The 20045-nt window shown below is 44.1% G+C and overlaps 2 protein-coding genes and 2 pseudogenes across 7 annotated transcripts; 3 read left to right on the top strand and 1 right to left on the bottom strand.

The window, feature by feature from the left end:
• The first annotated feature begins 340 nt into the window (after nucleotides 1-340).
• LOC125529874 (uncharacterized) lies at nucleotides 341-4397 on the top strand. 4 transcript variants are annotated; one of them, XM_087526880.1, is made up of 4 exons: nucleotides 341-1006; nucleotides 1208-2111; nucleotides 2189-2347; nucleotides 2478-4397. In XM_087526880.1, the coding sequence occupies exons 2-4, from the start codon at nucleotides 1236-1238 to the stop codon at nucleotides 2871-2873; spliced, it is 1431 nt and encodes a 476-aa protein (XP_087383006.1). In that variant the 5' UTR covers nucleotides 341-1006; nucleotides 1208-1235; the 3' UTR covers nucleotides 2874-4397. The 4 variants fall into 4 exon arrangements, 3 of the variants coding, with proteins under 3 accessions (XP_087383006.1, XP_087383005.1, XP_087383004.1); XR_015607533.1 differs by lacking the exon at nucleotides 341-1006 and having other exon boundaries at nucleotides 1202-2111; nucleotides 2192-2347; nucleotides 2478-3393; nucleotides 3512-4397; XM_087526879.1 differs by lacking the exon at nucleotides 341-1006 and having other exon boundaries at nucleotides 1202-2111; nucleotides 2192-2347; nucleotides 2478-2882; nucleotides 2947-4397.
• LOC125529871 (uncharacterized) lies at nucleotides 3254-12325 on the top strand. The gene is made up of 2 exons (XM_048694296.2): nucleotides 3254-3393; nucleotides 9396-12325. The coding sequence occupies exon 2, from the start codon at nucleotides 9437-9439 to the stop codon at nucleotides 12053-12055; it is 2619 nt and encodes an 872-aa protein (XP_048550253.2). The 5' UTR covers nucleotides 3254-3393; nucleotides 9396-9436; the 3' UTR covers nucleotides 12056-12325.
• On the top strand, nucleotides 3275-8490 carry LOC125529873 (uncharacterized; annotated as a pseudogene). The gene is made up of 2 exons (XR_015607532.1): nucleotides 3275-3393; nucleotides 5466-8490. The product of XR_015607532.1 is annotated as an uncharacterized LOC125529873 (transcript).
• Nucleotides 12326-13027: 702 nt separating the features above from the next.
• On the bottom strand, nucleotides 13028-17004 carry LOC125516635 (uncharacterized; annotated as a pseudogene). Its single transcript, XR_015607531.1, has 3 exons — nucleotides 16684-17004; nucleotides 13439-15994; nucleotides 13028-13287 (listed from the first exon to the last, which is right to left on the bottom strand). The product of XR_015607531.1 is annotated as an uncharacterized LOC125516635 (transcript).
• Between the last annotated feature and the right edge of the window lie 3041 nt (nucleotides 17005-20045).

A 20045-nucleotide genomic window follows, 5' to 3' on the forward strand; every position in this document is an offset into this window, starting at 1 on the left:
TTTATCTGTTTTCTTTCATTTGAAATGTGTAGGCTTGGTTTCTATCCTAATTAGGAATAGTAACCCATTCTTATAAATTAAAGGGCTAAAAAAAGTTTCTTTCCAAAATCTTATCCCATAAAATTCCTACAACTTCCCGTTTCAGAAAAGGCGCGGAGAAAGGATCAATTTCCCGCGGGAGTGGGACGCCCTACGGTTTGGGTACCTGTTTCCGGATCCGGCTTGCCTGCTCCTTTTCCATGCTCCTATCCGTGCTTTCATTTTGTCCTACGGCTGTCTTTTTTTTCTTTTTCTTTCTAATCTAATCATCTCGCATCTGATTTTAAGAGAATGAGGCCGGGCTTTATTTTGTTTTAATCAAATCAAGCCACGTATGCGAAAGTACGGATGGACGCACACGCGAGGAGCAGGCAAGTCTCGTCCACTGTACCCCGACCCAAAGGCCGAAGTCGTGACCATCTTGCCCCCACATCCAGCGCCCGCCCGGTGCAGTTCTTCGCCGATAAACGGATCTAGGCGTGTGAGGGAGGGGGAGGGATACTCGGAGGTTAATCGGAGGCGACGGATGGGCAGCCGCCGGTCGGGCGCCGACGCAGCCGAGACCCCTCGCCGCGCCTTGGCCATGCTCTCATCCAAAGCCGTCGCGTGGCGCCGCATCATCGTCGTATGCAACGGAGAGCCGCCGCGCTGATTCGTCCCCGGCGGCTCGTCGTTCTGCATCATCGCTACCTGTGATGTTTCCGAAGAGGCGGGGAAACAAAAAGCAGTTCTTCCTCGAGCTGCAAACGGAAATCGTTCCGTCCCCTCGAGGCTTGTCCGAGTCTCTCTCGTTTTCGTTCTCCGGGTTGCAGCCGGAGGCGGAAATCGATCAGTTGTATATATACGCCCGAGCGGTCACCACTCACCACCGAACCCGTAAGATTCAGTGGAGAGCAGCCACGACGCCGACCGCCCCACTCCCGGCTATTTTTCTCTGCCCTCTTCTTGGCTAATCCGCACAATGGTGGTGAGTTCCTTCTTGTCCCATATCTCTAGATCCGTTTCCTTTCGTCAGTGATGCCGCAGGAAAAGTTGCATTTTTCAGACTAAGAAGCTATTACTAGCATCTCTGAGAACGTTTCGAATTTGCGTCTTTGAGACTGTTGAAATTGCAGCTTTCATACTTCAATACAGAATCAACTCTGATTTGTTTCTACTCTAAATGCAGAGTGACAGTTGTCCGAAGCAGGAAGACAATGGAGATGACAGGCTCAGCAACTTGCCTGAACACATTTTGCTTACCATCATTGATCGACTTGATATCCGCGAAGGCCGCAAGAACCAGTGTCCTCTCTGGGCGGTGGCGGCACCTCCCTGCTATGCTCTCTCGACTTGTGATAAATGTTTGGGACTTCTTAGACGCGTTCAATTGCAACAATGCTGAAATTGTTCGGGGCAACGAAGCTGTGGTTAAAGTGACAAAGAGCATCCTGGCACGCAGAGATTTAAGCCGAAATACCATCCAGTTTCTGTGCATGACGTTCTTCTTGAGAGAAGATGATCCAATATCCATTGGGCATGCTGTTGCTTACGCCATGGCAACCCAGAAGGTTCAGATAGCTGAGTTCACAATTTTGACGGAGAGAGATAATATATTTTGCGACGATGATGATCTGGTCATCTACGGGCGACAATTCATGCTGTTCTTTGATGCATGTCCAAATGCATTTGGTGGTCTCACACGCCTTAACCTAGAGAATCTGAGATTTGGTGAATCAGACATCCCTAACGTCCTCAACACTTGCAAACGTTTGAATCATCTACGACTGTTCCATTGTGACTCAGGAAGTTGGACCGTGCTGCAAGTTGAGCACACGCAACTCAGTGAGCTCGCTATTGTTAATTGTTCGTTTGAAAGAGTTGAGCTCAACTCACTTCCGAAACTCACACGCATCGTCTTTGAGGGTTGGATCTCTTTTGAAGATCCACTATCTTTTGGTTATGTCCCGTTGCTTGATACTGTAAGCCTCACAAATGTCAGTCTTAGTTGGCACAAGATGATCAAGTTAAGCAAGTTTCTTAGGCGTACTCCATCTGTGAGACGCTTGAAGCTGGGATTTAATTCTGAAAAGGTATGTCAAAAATGCTTTTTTTCCCTAGCTCTGGTCACACTTCTTATTTGCTCAGCTCATCATGTTTTCGTTTGTAGCAGATTTGGGTTCAACCAGAATGTCTGACGGAAAGGCTGGCATATGTGTTCCACCAATTAAGGTTTGTGAATCTAAGTAATATGCCTGAGGGGTATGATCTCACCTGGACATTGTTCATACTTAAAGCCACGCCGAACCTGAAGGAGCTGTACATGAGTGTATGTTCTTACCTAAATCTTGCTCTCTTCTATCTACCGAATTTTGAAGTTTGCCATTATTCACATTGAATACGAATGGCTGTGAGTCACTTAAAATGTTTCTGTTTACCTATCTTCCTATGGTATACAGGTATGGGATCATCTGTGTGAAATGAAAACAGATGCAAAGGAGAGGAAGTCACTCTCGTACAGTGAGAATAAGGGTGCAGAATGGGAACCATCTGCAACTGCTTTCCATCATCAGAGTCTGGTCACGCTCGCCATCTTCGGGTTCCGAGCTCGAGACTACATGATGAACTATGTCAGGCGTGTCGTGGAAACAGCCGTCAATCTAAAGGACGTGTTCTTGTATGATCGGTTGACGTGTGACAAGTGCCGCAGCATCCCGTCGCGGTTTCCGCCTAAGTGGAAGCAGGACCGTGTGGAGAAGTTTATCACAAATGGGATCAAGTCGTCTGCCATAATGCAATTCCAGACCATCGGCTATTTAAGGCCTGATCATGTTGATAAGCTGTGGTTCCTGTAGTGTTTTCAGGTTAGTTTGTGCTGCAGTTCCATTTTTTGCCTGAAAAGATAGCTGAACACTTTTGTGTTGTCAGTACTTGTCAAGGTTTTGCATGAAAAGAGCTTCTTACGGGCATGGGATCATTTGGGGTAAAATGGAAACAGATACAAAGGAGAGGAATTCACTCTCGTATAGTGAGGATAAAGGTGCACAGTGGAAATCATCTGCAACTGTTTCCAGCATCACAGTCTGGCCACGCTCGTCATCTTCGGGTTTCAAGCTCGAGACTACATGATGAACTACATCAAGCGTGCCATGCAAATATCGGTCAATCTAGAGGATGTGTTCTTGTATGATCGGTTGACATGTGACAAGTGCCATGGCAAGCTTCCGTCGCAGTTTCCGCCTAAGTGGCAGCAGGGCTGTGTGAAGAAGCTAAATCACCAAGAGGATCAACTCGTCGGACATAATTCACTTCCATACAGCCGCTAATTCAAGGGATGATCATCTTGACAAAATGTGGTTCCTATAGTGTTTTCAGGTTAGTTTGTGTTGCAATTCCTTTCTTCGCCTGAAACGTTAGCTGAATTGTGTTGTCAGTACTTTTTTCCAACCGGGCTCACACACCTTTCCATTAATTGCTCAACGAAAATATTCAGTACGCAAATCTTAGCTACAACTGAACCAACAGAAAAGGGGGCGGGAAAGTGGAGAAGCGAGCTGGGGCATTAACAGGAAACCCGCTGCAGGTGCTCGCTGTCGAAACACTTACCACAGGGCAAAGACCTATTAACACCACCAACTACGAGCAGTAGCACAGGGCTGGGATCTCAGATCACAAAAATCTTGCAAAGACTATCTCAGCAGGCATATAGAACCAGAGCATAGCAATCATCTTTCATCCACGCTGAACACCAGCAGCATCTTCAATCATGAGCCTGCCCCGAGAAGCAGAATGATCGGCCAGAGACGAGGCCACCTGAATCACCCTCTGCACTCCAGCTTGAAATGTGGCTCTATCCTCCATCTTCAGAAGCCCTGCCCGATACATCATCAAGGAAGAAGCAGTGAAAACAGCTTTCAAGGGAGTAGGCACAACATAGGACACAATCATAGGAGCTTGTTGAACGGGCAGCTGCAACGTTTCATCTTGAGCAAGCCATTTTGGCGTAGATGCCTTGTTAGACTATTTATCTCTTCAGATTAAGAGACTTGAATCTGAGGGTTTGCAATCCGAGTTTAAGCATCAATAGTGCACCTTGTTGCTTCCCACAAAACATTTCCTCCCCTATTCATTTTTCTGTGAGGAAACAACAATATCACTGTCTTTCTGTGGATCCTAAGTCCTAACGCTTAAGTCCATTTGGATGGTAATTTGTTTATTTAATTATTATTTTGAGGGTGCTGGATGCTAATTTGTGAGCACAGTAATAGTAAAACATGTCCTTTCACTGCAGATCTTCTGCGTGTTCTCAGAAAAGCTATATGTATCTTACTAAATGATATTTGTGTTGCATGAATAGAGAAAAAGTAACTTTCTTTTAATGCCACTTAGCAAGTCAAGTAAATAAGGAGTGCCAAAGTAAGGGACTGCAGATTATTGGCCAATGGAGCCCAATTTTTTTAAGAAAATTATAACGAAAATCAAAATTTAAAGTTTCAAACAATTCTAAAAAAACACAAGTACACCCAGATATGTATACTCATGGTTGTAAATTTTCATGATGAAATATATTATGATGTGAGCCATACATAGAAAATCATAGACTTTTATAGTGAATAATACATGTGCTAAACAAATTCATGATTTTGTTTTTTTGCAGCTCACATTTGGACGTATATATTCATCATGAAGTGCATGCTAGAATTTAAAAAGTGAATAATACATTTGCTACTTTTCCAGATTTTCCTGAAACATTAAGATTTAATTACAGTATTAAAATTTAAAAAGTGGGGATCCATAGGGCCTGATCTTCAATAGTAATATCCGATAAGAAAAGTACGTATGTGCACATTTCATATTCAGTACTGTAGCAAATTAACCCACATCAACCTGGTGCAAAAGGTTGGGAGAATTTCCCGGAAGAAGGTGTTGGACCGTTGGTAACGAGCTACTCCATCCGCCCCACAATATAAAAACGTTTTTCAAACTAAACATAGCTAAAAAATAATCTTATATTGTGGGACGGAGGGAGTATGTAGTCTCCGAAATTTTTTTTGCTAGTATGTAGTACAGCTAGCTCGCTCTCAGTAAGCGCATTACCTGCACATGCAGCATGCAGGAGAGAACACGGCAGCGTTGTCGGAACGGCACGGGAGTATTAACCTGCTTACCAGGCCAACGCTGTTCGCATGCATGTGTAGCTCCAGTCTACCTTCCCATCGCATCCATACAATGTACTACGTGGAAACACCAGATTTGAACTAAATGCTCAGAAAGAACATGTCCTCTCACAGACTCCTGTTTTGCAACTAAAATTCAGCCACATAAATCACCTGCGACACCAAATAAAAACTTGAACTACGTAGGAACCAGTGCCTCTGCCACAAATGTACATTACGCATTGATAAATGCCACAAATATGCTAATTTGTAGTGAGTTCTGAACTGTAGGATGAGAAAGATATAGGATGGTTGACTTGACGACGACTGAAGATGTCTGTTCTTTGGACCGGAAATCTGTGCACTTATTCTTCTTGAGCCAAGTCACAGCCCTTTCTAACACGGCATATGGTTTATTCAAAAGGTTGGTGCTAGCTTTTCGCCTTTTCCTTGAGTGCTATTGGATCATTGATGATAGGGGAGCGAGTGGACCTGCGTTCATCTGCTTCCTGGAATGCAGTCTCCGGGCCTAAATACCTAGTTCGTGGAGGCAAAACAAGCGTGCAGTTCATCTAGTTTGGCGATGGCATCCCAACTCAAAAATCTTCTGTTTGTCTCGGCTACTAATCCTCTCCTGCTGTTGCTGCTATGCATGGCCAGTGCAATCAGCCCCGAAGGAGAAGCGCTCCTCCGATGGAAATCCACTTTGCTCAACTCCACCTCTCTGTCCTCATGGTCGCATGCCAATCCGACCTGCTATTGGCACGGCGTCACCTGTGATGCAGCCGGTCATGTTACTCTGCTCCGTCTTCCTGCATGCGACCTCAAAGGTACACTAGATGCCTTATACTCTCCTGCATTCCAGAACCTCACAGGGATTGATCTCTACTACAATAACATTTTCGGTGTCATCCCGGTAAATATCTCTTTGTTTCTCACCCTCACAAGTCTGGATTTGAGCTGGAATAATCTTGTTGGTGACATCCCCTACCAGCTCAGCAATCTCCCAAAGATTGCTGAGTTAGATTTGGGAAATAACCACTTGACCAACCCAGACCATACCAAGTTCTCGCCTATGCCCACTTTGTCGCTATTATCTCTAAATAGCAACAACCTACATGGCACCTTTCCACAGTTCATCCTCAACCGTACCAACGTTTGGTTGGTACAACTTGACCTATCAAGTAACTCCTTCACGGGTTCGATACCGACGACCCTGCCAGATATAGCACCAAATTTAAGGCTCATTGATCTATCCTCCAACATGTTCTTTGGGTGCATACCACAGTCGCTCTCCAAACTTGCAAGGATTGAAAGCCTCTATCTCCGGAGAACAATCTTACTGGAGGAATCCCAAAGGGGCTCAGTAACCTAACTAATCTGGGAAACATGGACCTGTCAAGGAACATACTCTCTGGAGAGTTGCCACCGTCTTTTTCTAGGATGAATAAAATGCAAACGTTTCAAGTGGGGAACAACCACCATCTCAGCGGCAGCATCCCATTGGAGTGGTTCTCAAACTGGACCTTGCTCCGTACTTTTGATGTGGCAAACAACGACTTGGTCGGGAGCATCCCACCGGAGATCACTAGGTGGGAGGTAATAGACACACTGGTCCTCCGAGGCAACTGCCTCATCGGAAAGGTCCGTGCAGAGCTAGGATATCTCCCCAGCCTTTATGCACTGGACTTATCCAGTAATAACCTTACTGGTACAATACCATTGGAGTTTGGTAATTTGTCTTATTTACAAATCCTTGACCTCAGCAACAACCTCTTGGAGGGAGAGATTCCAGGAATCTTGTCCCTCCTTCCTCTCACTGATATACTCCTGTCTGGAAACAAGTTCACGGGCATCGCCGACAATAATTTTTGTGAGCTACCTAATCTAAAACTATTGGACTTGTCGAAGAATCTCATATCTGGAGCGGTCCCTGGTTGTTTTTGGAACATACCTTCTGTTACATACATGGATTTGTCAAGCAATGCCTTTGCTGAAGAAGTTACAGCCTCGACGGTTGACTTTTCTCAACTAGATTCAGTAGATCTATCAAACAACAACTTGACAGGCTGCTTTCCATCTGTTCTGAAGAACTTAGAACTCCTGGAATTTTTGGATCTTGGAGGCAATATGTTTTCAGGCAAAATTCCTTCATGGATAGGAGCTAGCCTCTCTATGCTAAGAATTCTCCGGCTGCGGTCAAATATGTTTCATGGAAGTATTCCTTGCGAGGTATCACAACTCTCTGATCTCCAGTTGCTTGACCTTGCTGACAACAATCTTACAGGTCACATACCTGTAAGTTTTGCTAACTTTAATTACACAATCATGACAAAGCCAGAACTGGAACATAACAGCGGGCCCATGGTGATGGTTGACAGCTTTCTGCCTCACTACAGTGACCAGGTTGACATAATCTGGAAGGGGCGTGATTATAATTACAGTAGAAAAATTATGCTTATGACTGGTATTGATCTATCAAGCAACTACCTTTCTGGCGAGATCCCTGCAGAATTGTTGAATCTTGGAGCCATTCGGTTCCTGAACCTGTCAAGAAATAATTTATCTGGTGCTATCCCAAGTAACATTGGTAATTTAAAAGATGTGGAGTCTCTTGACCTCTCATGGAACAAGCTCTCAGGTCCTATTCCTCCAAGCATATCACACCTGATGTTCCTCAGCTCTCTTAATCTCTCCAACAACCTTCTTCAAGGAGAGATACCTTCAGGAAATCAGCTACAAACACTGGATGACCCCTCCATCTATAGCAACAACCTGGGACTATGTGGTGTCCCCCTGAGCATTCCATGTAAAAATGGTTCGAGTTCTACAACAGCACTGGATGGGGCAAAGGAAGGCCACCATCAACTTGAAACCCTGTGGCTGTACTACTCAGTGATTGCTGGAACTGTCTTTGGTTTCTGGATATGGTTTGGAACATTGTTTTTCTGGAGCATCTGGAGGTTTACGTTCTTCAGTTGCATCGATGCCATGCAGCAGAAGTTTATGCTGAAGATGAAGCGTACCTGACAGCATGGCACTTTGTGTCCCACTATGTTGCTTTCTTGAAGTTTTCTGTTGTTTACTTTATGCAGTGGAAGTGGATGCAGATGTACTCCCTCCGTAAAGAAATATAAGAGCGTTTAGATCATTACCAACAGACAGTATTTCTTCATGCGAGCATGGGACAGAATTGAATTATAATTTGTTACAGTATATGTGAGAGATCAATTTTCTACATATTTGTATTAGGCTTTTTTTTCGAAACGTAATTTGTATCAGGCTTTGATTCTCTGAAATATGTGAGTTACAGTTATGTATGTTTCATGGTTGCGGTTAGTATTTTTTTTCGAGTTTTGCTTAGGCGTATTTGTATAGTCGGTCATGAGCTCAACACCATCCTCCTCTCCGGCAGCCAGACCATCGTTCTCTCCTATGAGGCTGTGACCACATGTGCCGGAGGCCTGCCGGAGACGACCTCCTCATCGCCCTCAAGCTGCGATCAAGTCGGAGGATCCTAAGGAGGGGGAGTAGATGTGTTTGTTTTTCATCCCTTTCTGCAGATTTTGTGTTTGGTTTTCAAAAATAAATTTATAAGTTAATGGTCAGTTGACAATCTGAAGGTTGCTACAAGATGCCGTCAGTAGGGAAGCGAGCAAGCCTGTTGTTGCATCTGGCACGACGCACGAGTTCGTGTATTTGTCATCCCCCTCTAGATACAGTTGGCTACCCGTGCTAGTGAAATAAGCGTCTGAATTATATGCATATAATTGGATGATTTAGGTACAGAAGCTCACAGCCACATAATTGCTTGAACTGAACCAAAGATGGGTTATGCTATTTATTTTTATCTCATTGTAGACTTTTGAAGGTTCCATGTGGGCAAGAATTGGCATTCAATCCTAGACATGGACTGGCTGATTGGAGCGTTGGACTTTAGCAATGCAGCTGGTTGGCTTTGTGTTAGCAGACGGTTACAACCACATACATACTCTGAGCAGTCTCAGTCATCAGCCATGACTTTACCTGCAATCACACCCCTGTGGGGCTAGGAATTGGGATAGCCAAGAGTGTTGCCTCTCATTACTGATAGGTTTGATATTTTCCTCACATGGTAACCCCAAGTCTGATTTCTTTATGAACATATACCCCGCCCAGTGACTGCGACAACGCTGAAATATATTCACCTTTTCCCATATAATAACTTTGGTCCATGTGCAGCTACTTCTAAAGGCAATGCATACAACATTCTGTCCGCTGCAATGGCGCTGCTGAAATTCTTCCATATATACGTTTTCCTGCTCGTATGCACGGCCAAGGCGACCAACCCGGAAGCAGAAGCACTACTTCGATGGAAGTCCACTTTGATTGGTGCCAACTTGCTGTCCTCTTGGTCGATTACCAACTCTACATGCTCTTGGTTCGGCGTCACCTGTGATGCCGCCGGACATGTTACCGAGCTCCAACTTCATAACGCGGGGCTCCATGGTACGCTTCATGCCTTCTACTCTGCAGCGTTCCAGAACCTCACTCTGCTAGATCTTTACAACAACAACCTTGTTGGCGTCGTCCCAGCCAATATCTCCATGTTGATGTCCCTTGATGTTCTGGACTTGAGCTATAATAATCTTGCTGGTGCCATTCCCTACCAACTTAGTAAGCTTCCAGTGATTGTTGAGTTAGATTTGGGAAATAACCACTTGACCAACCCGGAATATGCCAAGTTTTCACCTATGTCCACTTTGAAGTTGCTATCTCTAGCTAATAATGACCTCAATGGTACCTTCCCACAATTCATCCTCAACTGCTCTAGTCCTAGTATGAGGTCTCTAGATTTATCGGGTAACGCCTTCTCAGGGCCGTTACCAGATTCACTGCCTGAGATGGTTCCAAGATTGTGGTATCTGAATTTATCCTCTAATGGATTCTCTGGTTCCATCCCTCGCTCACTCTCAAGGCTCCAAAAGCTCAAGTGGCTATATCTCAACTCAAATAATCTCACAGGAGGAATCCCTAAGGAGCTTGGGATGATAACAGGATTGAGAATACTTTCGCTGTACAACAACTCACTTGGTGGGTCGATCCCAACCTCACTTGGGGAGCTTCAGTTGCTACAGCGGCTTAACATTGGAAACACTGATTTGATTTCTAGTCTTCCGCCCGAGCTGGGGAATCTTACCAGTCTTGAACACATGGTACTGGAAGGGAATCATTTGTTTGGAAGCGTGCCACCATCTTATGGCAGACTGCGGAATTTGCACTATTTTGACATAGGGAACAACAGAATCAATGGTACCATTCCACAAGAGATTTCTACAAACTGGACCAAGATGAAGGTTTTTGATGTATCCAACAACTGGTTGACCGGAAGCATCCTCCCACAGATCAGCAAGTGGAAGGACCTTGTTTTTCTCGCCGTGTACAACAACAATTTTATTGGCTCGATCCCAGTGGAGATGGGAAGCATGCGGAACTTGCAGCTATTGTCCTTGTACAAGAATCACATAACTGGAACAATACCGCCAGATATCGGTAATGCGACATCTTTGAAATTCCTTGACATCAGCTACAACCATCTTGAGGGCGAGCTTACTGCAGCCATCGCGTTGTTGGTAAATCTTGTTGTCCTTGACTTGTCTAGCAACAAGTTTACAGGTATCATTCCTAATCTTGATAGCAGGAAGTTGGCAGTTCTTAAGGTGGCTGGGAATAGCAGCTTCTTGTCAGAACCATTGTCTGCCTTTTGTCAACTAAAACATTTGCGACTCTTGGGTCTATCAAATAATAAGTTAATTGGACAGTTTCCTGGTTGCTTGTGGAACTTGAAAGATTTACAATCCTTGGATTTGTCAAGCAATGCTTTTTCTGGAGAAGTTCCAACCTCAACTTACTACAATACTTCACTAAGATTGCTGCAGTTGTCGAACAACAAGTTCACAGGTTGCTTTCCAGCAGTGATGAAGAACTTCAAAAGCCTTGTTATTTTAGATCTCGGGAACAATGAGATTTCTGGTGCAATTCCTCCGTGGATAGGGGAAAGCAATCATCTGCTGAGGATCCTTAGACTGCGATCAAATATGTTCTATGGAAGTATTCCTTGGCAGCTATCACAGCTCTCCCATCTGCAATTACTTGATCTGGCTGAAAATAAATTCGTAGGGACCATACCAGGAAGTTTTGCATATTTTCCTTCAATGAGACAGTCAGACATGTTGCAGCCGGTTCTAACAATCAACATACGATCTACCACCTTTGGATATTTTTACAATGGCAGCACGGACATAGTTTGGAAGGGACGGGAGCATACATTTAAGGGAAGAGATGCATTTGTGACTGGTATTGATCTCTCCAGCAATTCTCTATCTGGTGAAATCCCTTTAGAGTTGACAAATCTTAGAGGCATCCAGTTTCTAAATATGTCAAGAAATCATCTATCTGGTGGTATCCCGAAGGATATTGGCAATCTGAAGTTGTTAGAATCCCTTGACATCTCGTGGAACAAACTATCAGGCCCTATTCCTCCTAGCATATCGAACTTGATATTCCTCAGCTCTCTTAATCTCTCGAACAACCTTCTATCCGGGGAGATACCTACAGGCAATCAACTCCAAACATTGGATGATCCGTCAATTTATAGCAACAACATGGGACTTTGTGGCTCTCTGTTGAACATTTCATGTAAAAATGACTCGGATAGGGGAATGGAACAACATGAAGAACTTGAAACCATTTGGATGTACTACTCAGTGATTGCTGGAACGGTTTTTGGTTTGTGGTTATGGTTTGGTACGTTATTTCTTTGGAAGCTGTGGCGATGTGCTTTCTTGAGTTGCATTGATGCCATGCAACAAAAGGTTATGAAGAAGATGATGCATATCTGAAAGTACAGAAAGCTGTCCAAGTATTGAATGTCTTAGTTGACTTGACATATTTTGTTTCAACGTTCAAGGCAAGTATGCCATGTATTGGCATGGGATTTCTGTTATGCAGATTTTTTTTTGAATAAGTTTGTTATACAGCTTTAGTCAGGGGTAACGGTGCATGTCCCACTCATGTTTTTGTAAGCGTCTGTTGTAATAAATCTCATAATATTTGTAAAGCCTATTCTGCTTTGGTCAGTGGTAATGGTGCATGTCTCACTTATGTTTTCATATGCGTCTGTTGTAGATCTTATAATATTTGTTACCAGTAAGTTCTAGTGGACAGACTTGGCTGTAAGTTGCTAAAAATGTGCATCATTTTTGTTAGCATCGTGTTATGGTTATTTGTGGATTCGGAAAGTGTCATTTTTTAGGGAAGGCAACAGTGTTGTTTTCATTCACTATGAGGAGTCAAAAGAATGCAAGGCTAAGGTGAGTACTATGAACTTCGCACCAAAAGATTGGGTCATTGTGCTCCCCGTTGAGCACGTGCACCGCAGGTCGCCTCACTGACTGGAGATGTGTGAGGGCAGGTGCTCGCCTCGTCGCCGCTGTTGTCATCACCCGCAAGCGTTTGAGCGGTAGACACCATGAGGCCATTAAGGGGCAACAAACATGTGCACAATCCCATGCTTATAGATGAAAAGTCCAGAAGGCAGATTACTTTCATACAGAAAGGCTAAGCAAAATACATGGTAATATTTTTTTGAGTGACTACATAAATAACATCGGCCTTAAATCTCCACCCATGGTCTGTTGTTCATGCAAGTGATAATTACATGACGCATATCATGCCCATATTATGTGACGCAATATGCAAATTCATGGTTCCTAATTACATCCAAAATGCCATGGGATACTCAAGCATCGAGTCATTAACTTCTTGGGGCAAACTATAGTACCGAACCCGCCGGCTATTGCCAGTTCTCAGGTCTCCATTCCTATCATACCTAAGTGAAAAGGTCGTCAATCGCAAAAACCGTTTATGATCTTGCTCCTCGTCCACCTCATCAGCAGAGTACTCATTCATCTCATCAGAATCAGCCGCCTCGCCAACAGTCGTCTCATTGGAGTAAGTGTTATTCAACCCATCGTCGAAGTCCTCATTCTTCTCATCAGATTCAGTTGGCTTGTCAGCCGAGTCAGCTTGCATGTAGATGACCTCCAGCAGTGGCGGCGCCAGGAAATGAAGGCTGGGTATTCATCCAAATTTTTTTTGGCTCTAAATGTAGTATATGAACCAAACAATACAACACTAGCAATATATGAACAAAACAACACTAGCATAACTGTAATAGCAATATTTCAATGTATCAGACCATAACAACATGAATACATAAGTACCTTTTGATTGATAAAGTGATGATATCCTTCTTACAATATAACTTTGCGGTCGCCTTTTTGGAAGAGATTGATGACATCTTCATCCTTCACTTGATCGAAAAATTCTCTCTCAACAAATGTAACCAAGCAATTGTTCAAATATTCATCACCCATTTTGTTCCTTAACTTATTCTTCACATAGCTCATTGAAGAGAATACCCTTTCAACACTAGCAGTAGCTACTGGCAAAATCAATACCAACTTAAGAAGCTTGTAAACAATATGATATTATTCATTCTTGTTTGTCTCAACAAGTATAACTGAAAGCTGACACAGATTTTTCAGATTTTGAAACCTTTCATCTCTACGCACATTAGTAACATACATGTTTAGTTGCCATGGAAGTCTTGCCAGTTCATCACTTGTAAAATCAGAAGCATAAAACTTTATAGCAAGCCTAACCAACTTCTCTTGGCCATAAGCAGCAAATAGATGAAGTGGACAGAAAGCTGCCATGCAAGAAAGTAGTTCCGTGTTTACCTCATCGAATCTGCCATTCAGCTCACTGATTTGCCTATCAATGACACCCACAAACATATCAACCTTGAAGCGGTGGTAATTGTTGACACCATTACATAAACCTCTTCTAGGCCGACCAACGGGAAAGTAAGGACCCTCCATATCAACAACTTTGATCTTATGCTTTGTACAAAAAGATGTGACCTTTGTGAGAAAATCATCCCATCCAGCATCGGTCCTCAAAGCCTCCAAGTAATACTTTGTGTCACCAACAAGCTCAATAGCATGAACAATATCTTTGTCTTGATTTTGCAAAGTTCTACACAACTCATCTGTGTATCCAAATATTTCTTGCATCAAGTGTGCCATGAAAACAAACTCAAATGATCGAAATATTTTCTCTATGGATAGAGCTGCTTGTGCCTCCACACCATGGTACTCATCTCCAATCTTGCGAAGGACTCGTCGTAGTGTACCATACATAGAGATGACACGGTTCACAATTTTGAAGTGAGAGGTCCAACGTGTATCACATGGCCTTCCCAAACCCATTTCCTGATTCAGCCCACTTCCTGTTTCTACTTCTTCCAATTCCAATGCATCAATGAGTTCTTCAGCCGGAGCTATTCGAAGCATTCTCATCTTTTTACAAGACATGCCAAGAGCATTTAACAAGTGTGCAAGCTGCTGAAAGAACCAAGTACAATCACCACTCTCCTTAGCAACAGCAACAAGAGTTAACTGTAGTTGATGGGCAAAACAATGAAGATAGTAGGCAGAAGGGGACTCATCCATAATCAGTTTTTTCAGGCCATTAGCATTACCTCTCATGTTACTAGCTCCATCATATCCTTGCCCATGAACCATTGCAAAGGTCAAATTGTAGTCCATAAGCATTTTATGAATTGCAGCTTTTAGTGTCAAAGAGGTAGTATCTTCAACATGAGCAAGACCAAGAAATCTTACAACCGCCCTTCCTTTCTTATCAACATAACGCAAGCAAACAGCCAACTGTTCATTCTGATAAACATCACTAGATTCATCTGCAAGTATTGCAAAATGATCACCATCAAGTTCCTCAATGACTAGTTTAGTAGTCTCTTGTGCACAACATTTCATCACCTCTTGCTGTATATCATGGTGAGTCATCCTGCAGTTCTGTGGAGCATTCTTGAGAACAACCCTGTCAACCTCTTCAAAATTTCATGCTAGCCAATTTAGAAGCTCAAGGAAATTTCCTTTATTTAGTGAGTCTTCACTTTCATCATGTCCTCTAAATGCCAAGCCTTGGCGCAACAGAAATCTCACACACTTGAGTGTCCATGTCAAACGCTGTTTATACAAAGCCTTGTATTGTGAGGTGTTTGAAGCAATAGACTCCCGAATTGATGTTTGTGGTGTACTGAACCTATCATACTTCTCTTGAGCTTCAGCATGAGCACTACAAACCTCACCTTCATGTTTCTTCAATCTCGACTTCATGTTCCAGTTATTAAATCCCTTCTTCACAAAAGCATCTTCACCGGGACATCTTGTTTTATCCTTGAACAAATAGCAAACGAAGCAGAAAGCGGCTTGTTTGTCCACACTATACTCAAGCCACTTGTAATCCTTAAACCAAGAAGGAGAAAAGCGACGCTGTAATCCACTTATATCTCTATACTCAAAATTATGTTTCTTTGGTTGACATGCCCCCAACTCAATGTATCTCCTTCTAACTTTATCCTGGTCATTGACATTGTACCTAGAGATGGGGATCCGTTTCCCAGGATCAGACTCAAGTGCTTCCAAATCTACTTCAAACTGAACTTCATCATTTGCTTCATCATCTTCTACAATTGGGGTTGGGGAGCCAGCTGCACTCTCAGGTTCTGTGTGTCCATCATCAGGTTCATGTGCTTGCACAAGTGCCAGTTGCAGATTGCTCTCAATAGTAGGAGGAACGATACTGCTCTCAACTTCAACATCAGGAGGATTTGGTGTAGATGTCGAAATTCTTTTATTTGCCTTGGAAGCTCTTTCCCACAATGCAACAATGCTAACACCCTTCTTCTTCATCTGTGATACAAGATCAGAAAAAATAGATCAGCAATCTAGTAATCTACTAAGTTGGTCGTTCTAGCAAATTGGTTCAGGTGCATACATGTACTAGCGAATAGCAACCTGGTCGTTCTAGTGCATACATGTACTAGCAAATAGCAACCTGGTTGTTCCACCAAACTACAAATATGCAAGTAAGAATTATGTATTGTGTATTTCTGTTGTCAGTCTTATTTTTCGTATAGGAATAACTGCTCGATTTACCTGTATATTTGTTTTTTCTGTAACTCGAGTGTTAAATGATAGCTGCTAAAGAATAGTTGTAGGCTATAAAAACATTAAATTCATGCTATGGAAATATAACAAAGCCACTTTAGACAAAATTTATCCCAGAGCCAGCTTAGTAGCTTAGTAAAGTTATTTGCATTTTAAACCGGCAGCCACGCTGACTGTGTTAATGATACACCATGTGAAATATGATTCAGAATAGTTGTGTAGCAACGAAACAGTAACTGGGAACATGTATGCACTAGAAAACATCTCCCATCTAGCTGCTCCCATCCTCGACTCATTAGTTCAGTTCAAGAGCAGAAACTACTCGATTCGAGGAAAAAAAAAAGCAGAACCTACTCATGAGCTGACTGAATCTGAATTCTGAAACACTAGAATTAGGAGCAACATTGACTAGGAGAAGAGGAGAATATAACCTGGTCCGCAGGTCGCCCGTTCAGCGGCTCCGCTTGCCGCGCTGCTGCCTGCGGTTGGTACTGGCCGCCGCCGCTGGCCGCTACTCGCCACCGCCGCCGCCGCTGGCCGCTACTCGCCGCCGCCGCCGCTGCAGCAGCAGGCGCTAGGTTAGGTTGGGTGCTTGGGGAACGGACGAGTGGGGGCTTGGGGAACGGCCGAGTCGGGTTGAACGTGTCGGGGGCTGGGGAACGACTGCACACGCGCGGTAGCTTCCGCCCGATGGGCTGTGCCGCTGTGGGCTTGTGGCTTGCGAGCTGCTAAATAAGACATATATTATTTTTTTTAGGTCAAATCTTGGGTATTCACATGAATACACATGAATACACCTGGCGCCGCCGATGCCTCCAGGAGGCAGAGTTTGCTCTCACCACCCGTATAGACTAGGGTGGCACCTATGTGCCTCTCGTCTGGGAACTCGCTGAACAAGTTCTCCTTGCCGACCTTCATGGCTGGGCACTGCTGATGGCTTGTGCCGGAGTTGGTAGACACCACATCACATGAGCAGATGTGGCCAATAGTGTCCAGCTGTGCGGAAAGCCCAACCCAAGCGTCCAACTCAGGATCAAAGTAACCACGTCCGGTACCGGTGAAGGGCAACTGCCACATACCATGTTGCTTCCACTGAGGGTTCACATGCTCCTCTAAGCTGATGGTGGCGGGATCGGTTGTGTTAATGCTGAAGGTGGTAGACTAGGGACGTCGAACGACCCGCTAACGAAGATGGTGCTCTCATCTGGGTGCACGGCATAGGATGTGACAAGTTGACACCGAAAGATTAGCTTGGGGAGCTCCGATCACGCCCACACGAAGTTGTAGAAGTAGGCATCATCACATGCCTGGTAGAGCATCCGGGAGGAGCTATCACCAAGGAAAAAGAGCCTGCCACCAACAGGAATGCAGATTGGGTTGACTATATCCAGCGATGTGTCCTGCCATGGTCCATTAATGAAGGTCCGCGCATGAGTGTCAATTACGGCACCACAGTGTAGACCCAAACTGTTCACCCCATGTATGTGGTCCAAGGGTGGCATAGCCAAAATCATGTTGTCAAAAGCATCCATGATGGCTTTAGGCTCGCCACGACGTCCCTGCAAGCAAAACATGGCAGATGGTAATATATGCTCGCTGGTGCAGATGGCACCTTTCCGCTCGTCGCCAAATGTCAAATCGATCTTTCGAATATTGTATCCCCATGACCAGTCATTCAGGACAAAATAAAGGTGTTGTGGCTTCTCAATAGGCCGCCGTTTTAGCATGATTTTTTTCTTCCCCATTGGCTTCTTGCACTGAAACCGCCTGCTCAATGGTTTTTATGTAGTCATGCAATTCGAATTTCTCGAAGTGCCTATTGATGGTTTTTATGTAGCCCTGCAATTCAAATTCGAGTACGATATAAATCAAAATCAGTTTGTATTGATTGTATTCTATAATCCTACTCCTTGTGCAATTGGAATCGCTAATGAAATCGGATCAGGAATTCTTTTACTATAAAAGAAAAAGGTGCAGCCGAAATCGACAAATGGCCTAACTAAGATCCGACGAGTCCATGGCAAAATAATATTAAGACATTCAGAATAATAATCAATCCATCCCAATCGCTGCAACTTAAAACAACAGATCTCGTATCAGAATCTGAATCGAGCCAATAGAAGAAAAGGAAAATGGGAAGGAAGTCGCATGTACACGAGAACAGGGGCGGAGCCAGGATTTGGGCATGAGGGGGGCGAGCAAGATAATAATCGTTCTAGAGGCACAATATCTCGAAGCTGGGCCAAGATTCCTCTTATATCTTGTGCTTCCAATTCTACTTAGTCCTGAAATGTCTACTGATGCCATAGTATGCTGATCATTTGTTTGCATAGCAACTGCATTGGGATCAGAACTATCATCTACCATAGGTTGATCCTCAAGTGGATTTGCATGTTTAGTAATATTTGAGCCGCTTGAAAACTGAATCTATTTTTTAGTTTATTCTTCTTCCTCACCCTTCAATTATTGAAACATTAAGCAATAAGTGAAATTAGATTTCTAAATCACAATCTTACTGCATCTAATTAGCAACTTAACTTTAGTTCAAAGAATGTATAATCGTGATTCATAAAGATTCAATAGTGACGGACCTTAATTCCTTGAAGTTAACCTGCTGATGTATGATGGCGGCCGGTGAAGCAGACAAGCAGCTATGTCTCTCGTGGATTCAGTACTGCTGGAGTGGAGTACTGGACTGCCCTCTGCGGCTCATCCTCGATAACGGCGGATAGCGGCGAGAGGCGACGGGCGGCGGCGCAGGGACTTCCGTCCGGATCCACCAGACCTAGAAGCCACAAATGTAATTACGGGAAGGATAGGAAATTTTCCTCCTTGATCCAACGGCTGCACATAATCCATTTTTTCTGATGTGTGCGTACAACTCAGGGTGGACACGGTCTGGTCCCGGTCCGAGCCGTCGTTTGGACCGGCCGCCGGCGGGCCGGACCGGACCGGACCGGACCGAGGAGGCGAGCGGTCCTGTTTTGGGGGACCGGACCGATGCTGACGAAGCCCGAGTCAGACCGACTGGACCGGCCAACAACTACCGGCGTCGATGTGTGCGAGTGCAGCGGCGAGGTAGGGTACGTGCATAACTGATGAGACGAAGTGGACGACGTGCGCGAGAAATCTATACTACTTATAAAAGAGCAAACATTATCTTCTCTAAGTGCACCCCATAAAACGTACACGAATACATTACCATCGCATGATTAGTCTCACTAAACTCAATCTAACGGCTAGCCTTAACCTAATTTGTTCTTTGTGTGCACTTAGCAATTTATATTGACTGGCCGTACTCCACCGCGGAGGAAAATATGAAAGTCCACGTCCAGTCAATTAAGAAACTATAATCACGGACACGTATTAAAAAACTAATCACGGGCACATCTAATTATTAGAAAATTAATCACAGGTGCAACCTATTATTAGGAAAATAATCACGCGCGCATTCTATTAAGAAATTAATCATGGACGCATCTAATTATTAGGAAACTAATCACGGACACTTCATATTAGATAACTAATCATGAACACATCTAATTATTAGGAAACTAATCGCGAGCGCATCCTATCGTCTCGGGAATCGCGATCGCGAGTCGCCTGCCGTCACCAGCCCACCACCCACGCAAAGCCACAGTGGGAGACACGCGAGGAGGAGCTGCGGCTTCCTCCGAACACACACACGTGCCGTCGCCACTTTCGTCTTCTGTTTGGAGGCCAGGTCACTTTTCTACTGACTGCAACGACTTCGTTCACGTCCTGGCATGTTCTCCGGGAACCATCGGCATCC

Source organism: Triticum urartu, chromosome 6A, assembly GCF_056163025.1.
Source record: "Triticum urartu cultivar PI428250 chromosome 6A, HENAU_Tu73, whole genome shotgun sequence".
Classification (NCBI taxonomy): domain Eukaryota; kingdom Viridiplantae; phylum Streptophyta; class Magnoliopsida; order Poales; family Poaceae; genus Triticum; species Triticum urartu.

Bases quoted from the DNA above. Each gene is read 5' to 3' on its own strand.
- LOC125529874 (XM_087526880.1), top strand. From the start codon at position 1,236: ATGGAGATGACAGGCTCAGCAACTTGCCTGAACACATTTTGCTTACCA. The intron at 2,112-2,188 runs GTATGTCAAAAA...TTTCGTTTGTAG, and splicing joins TGGGATTTAATTCTGAAAAG to CAGATTTGGGTTCAACCAGA. The intron at 2,348-2,477 runs GTATGTTCTTAC...TATGGTATACAG, and splicing joins TGAAGGAGCTGTACATGAGT to GTATGGGATCATCTGTGTGA.
- LOC125529871 (XM_048694296.2), top strand. From the start codon at position 9,437: ATGGCGCTGCTGAAATTCTTCCATATATACGTTTTCCTGCTCGTATGC.